This window comes from Trichinella spiralis (genome assembly GCF_000181795.1).
Source record: "Trichinella spiralis strain ISS 195 chromosome Unknown Scfld4276, whole genome shotgun sequence".
Taxonomy (NCBI): Eukaryota; Metazoa; Nematoda; class Enoplea; order Trichinellida; family Trichinellidae; genus Trichinella; species Trichinella spiralis.
This window is the reverse complement of record NW_003531215.1, coordinates 1-3,914: the sequence shown is the minus strand read 5'-3', so window position 1 is coordinate 3,914 and position 3,914 is coordinate 1. Positions and strand designations below refer to the sequence as shown.

At 38.0% G+C, this 3,914-nt stretch overlaps 1 protein-coding gene across 1 annotated transcript; it reads left to right on the top strand.

Annotated features, from left to right (window-relative positions):
* Positions 1-525: 525 nt before the first annotated feature.
* On the top strand, positions 526-2,844 carry Tsp_12836 (PTB domain-containing engulfment adapter protein 1). Its single transcript, XM_003367440.1, has 4 exons — positions 526-756; positions 784-1,275; positions 2,155-2,404; positions 2,507-2,844. The coding sequence occupies exons 1-4, from the start codon at positions 526-528 to the stop codon at positions 2,842-2,844; spliced, it is 1,311 nt and encodes a 436-aa protein (XP_003367488.1).
* Positions 2,845-3,914: the final 1,070 nt, after the last annotated feature.

Sequence of the window (3,914 nt, the reverse complement as noted above, 5' to 3'; positions counted from 1 at the left end):
CGCGTTTTGTTGAACGTAAATACGGTGCTATTATTAAGATGCATAGGAAGAATTTTCATTTCTTCCGAGAGAACATTTTTACAGTATGAATTGCCAATAACTTTGACAATTCAATCGTCGCTGCTGCCTTGAGCTGGCCGAACCGACTTCTTGCTAATAGGTATTGTGCAACGTTATTCCGCTATTTGTCATTAATCCAGTTGTATGATGTTTGTTTATTTTTCGTTCAAGTTACTCACTGTTTACCGCTAACTGGTAGATTTGATTTTCCATTACTACTCTTGTGTCTGTATGTAAACGATATTTGTATTTATTTTTGTTTCGATTTCAGCATTGGCAGTTGGATCACAGCATTTGCCTTTTTCAGCGATCTCTTTCAGGTGCCTGCCGTACAGTGTCAAACAACACCGACTTTCAGTTTAATTTGTTCAACTTATTGGGATTTGCTTGTAAGCATTTTGTATCTCTCCTGTCTGTCTGTCTGTCTGTCTGTCTGTTTGCGTGCGTGTGTGTGTTTGCTTGAAGATGAGCAAAGCCAAGAATCGCATGACAAAGTTGATGCAAAATACGGCAGCTGTATTTAAACGAAGTTACACTTTTGAAGAAGCCATGTCGCAAGCGAACGGTAACAAAACCAAGAACAACTGGATATTCCCACCGGACACGCTAACCCACGGGCAGATTGAGTTTTCGGTGAAATATTTGGGCAGCGTGGCCGTGCCACAGTCGAAGGGTATTGACGTGATCAAAGAGGCGGTGCAGAAGTTGCGCTTCAATTTACAGTTGAACCGTTCCCACGGATACAAATTGCAGAAAGTGTTGATACAGATTTCAATTTACGGCATCACGTTGGTGGACGTGAAAACGAAAGTGCTCGTTTGCCAGCACGCGTTGCACAGAATCTCCTTTTGTGCCGACGACAAGCAGGATAAGCGTGTTTTTGCATATATTGTCAAGCGTAGTGCCGAATCATCCGAACACGATTGTCACGTCTTTTTGTGCAACAAAGTGGCCGAGGAGATCACGCTGACCGTCGGCGAGGCTTTTGACTTGGCCTACAGGCGCTTTTTGGAGAACAACGGCAGAGATTTGGAAGTGAAAAAGCAGTTGATCATTCTGCGCAAACGGGTGCAAGAGTTGGAAGAAGAGAACAGCAACTTGAAGCACCAACTAGCCGAACAGCAGCGTCGTTCTGATGTATCCGCTGCTGTAAAAACGTCCGGTTTATCCAACGGTGTCGTCGAATCGGACGAACGTTCCAAACGGCCATCTAAGGTAATAATACTAATTGTTTATTTTTCTTTTATTATGCTATGTATTTATTTATATAGTGGAAAAATTTTTTAATTGTAATTTTTCGAATCAGCTGATCAAAGTAAGCCATTCTTGTGGGACAGGTTTTTGCTAAGAAGTCCAGTTTTTAAAGATGACGATAACGAAACTGAATTATTTATTCTCTGGAGAATGTATTTTAGTGAAATACAAATAATAGCAACAATTTAATTGCAATTCAATTTACTTTTTATGCATATTTTAGTATAGTGTAAGTTTTGTATATTGATTTTTGTTTTTGATTTTACACCACCAGTATTGTAATATGTTTAAAAAAGTATTTTCGCCAGAGAGCAATTATTTTTCATTTCTTGTCTGGAACTGGTATGAATTTAATTTTATCATTCCTACTGCTACTGCTACTACTAGTACTAGTTGTATAGTAACTAGCTCGTAACCTTGCGAGATGCTTTTTCATGATAACATATTTTGCAAAAGAAAACACGAAAATGTGATGAAATTGGTCTTTCTTTCATTCAACGTGTGATTTTATTATTTTCTTTTAACATCTTCGACGAAAGGTCATACGCTATTGTTGTTGTGCAAATGAAGCTGTGCATGCGCATTGCACAATCGATCTGTTCACAGGATTTGAATTTATAATTTCCGTTGAAAAGGTTATTTGGATGTTTTTTTTAAAATTTTTGCTCAGAATTCAGTGATGATATGTATTTGACATTTTTTAAAGTTGTGTTATCAAGAAGAAGAAGAAAATGTAATATTGATGTGCTTTTTTTGACTTTTCGAGCATCTCTTGACTAAGAGAAAGAGAGAGAAAAAGATTTTAATTATTTGGTGAATTGTAATTTCATTTTCAATTAGGCGTGGGAAAGTTTCGACGATAGTCACAATCCGGTGAAAGTGCCGCCGTTACCGACGAGCCCCGTGCCGCCGCCACCGTCGTCACCACCACCGCCCCTTCCAGCCAGACCGAGTTTGTTGGAAAAATCAGCCGCACCCCCGGAACCGTTCACCGCGGATCCGTTTGTGGTCATTGATCCGTTGAAGCATCCGCTTGAAGCGTTGGTGAAAGCGACCGGACCTTTGCAACCGACCAAAATTGCCCCTACCAGTGCCGCTACGGTTTACGACCCGGAATTTGATCCACGAGCTGAGGAACAGCACCACCACCACCACCAGCAACAACAACAACAACAATGCTATCCTCTTCTAGCTTCTTCGTCTTCTTGTCTTTCCGATCTCCTCGGTGATTTGGACCTGATGGGCCAAAGTGCAATGATATCTTCCTCCGACCCAGCAACAGCTTCATCTGGTGCTGGTGGACCGTTGAACAACAACAACAGCAACGTTGAAAGGATGATGACTTCGAAGCCAAGCGCTCAGATGTACGACCAGGCGATCAGGCAGATCGACTTGCGTCTGGCGGATCTTCGCGAAGGTTTCAGCCAAGGCATCTCTTTTGGCAAGGATGATTTCCACGCGGTTGCTGAATTGGACTCTTCATTGTTGAACAACGGAACCACCGGTCCAGTGGGAGAGAAAGCCGCTTAAATTATAACTATACAAGACCGTGAAAGAGAACATTTATGATATTTTTTGTTTGTTTCTTTGTTTATTTACTTTCTTTTTTTCTTCCGTTTCTCATCATCTTCAATCTGCTATGTGTAGTTGCATATGTAGCTTAAGCATGATGAGGTTTCATCTAACTACTACTGCTGAAACGTTCTTCGTCATCGAATTTTATTTTTCGCTTTCTTCTACTTAAATTGCCATTCAAAAGAAAAGAAAAATGGTGTTACAGTAGAAAACGATACCAGTTATTATTATTATTTTTTATTAATTATTATTACGAGCTAGCTCCATGGAAAACTTTCTTCAAAACTGCTGCTGTTCTTCTTTCTTATTATTATCATTTTACCGTTGATGTGAATTTTATTACTTATCCGAAACTGGACGAATTTATTTTTGCTTTAAAAAAATTTTTTTTCGAAATTTCTCCTGCAAAATAAAAGTGCGATTGATCGATCAATTTTTTGAACATTAACATACAAACAAGCAGAACGTTTTCATTGGATCGCTTCTCATTGCATAGTTATGGCGTAATAACATTGGTTCTATCGCCTAAACTTTTCACAGATTGAAATTGTTCTGTTTTGATTAGCTACAATTTTTTTCATTTCATTGGTCCAAATTTTTAATTACATAACAATTCATTACGTAATCTTTGATTTCTTTTAGTGTTTTATCCGTGACGTCACCAATTTGACAGTTTAATTTTTTCACTGTTTTTAGCTGTTTTTCTTTTAAATATTTACTTTTCAACTTTGAACTTTTAGTGATTAGTATCTGTAATATGGTTTTAAAAAGTTCAATGTTTTACTAACGCTTGAGCGTGTATCACCTCTTTTTGTTTATTGGCTTATGTTGGTTCCGTAATTCACAAACTGAAATTCATAAGGAAAACTACAATTGAAGGTCTTGTTTTTTACAAATTAAATAAATATCTTTATTATGCAATTGCATCATTCTAATCAAATGAACTGCCTAACGAATAGATAACTGAACAAAAGAGATGTTAAAGTGAAACATGCTTATCTGGGGTCATTCATTGTTTTTCATAA

Excerpts from the sequence above, each read along its gene's own strand:
- Tsp_12836 (XM_003367440.1), top strand. The coding sequence starts at position 526 with ATGAGCAAAGCCAAGAATCGCATGACAAAGTTGATGCAAAATACGGCA. Across the intron at positions 757-783 it reads TTGACGTGATCAAAGAGGCG|TTGAACCGTTCCCACGGATA; the intron begins GTGCAGAAGTTG and ends TTCAATTTACAG. Across the intron at positions 2,405-2,506 it reads GACCAAAATTGCCCCTACCA|CTTCTTCGTCTTCTTGTCTT; the intron begins GTGCCGCTACGG and ends ATCCTCTTCTAG.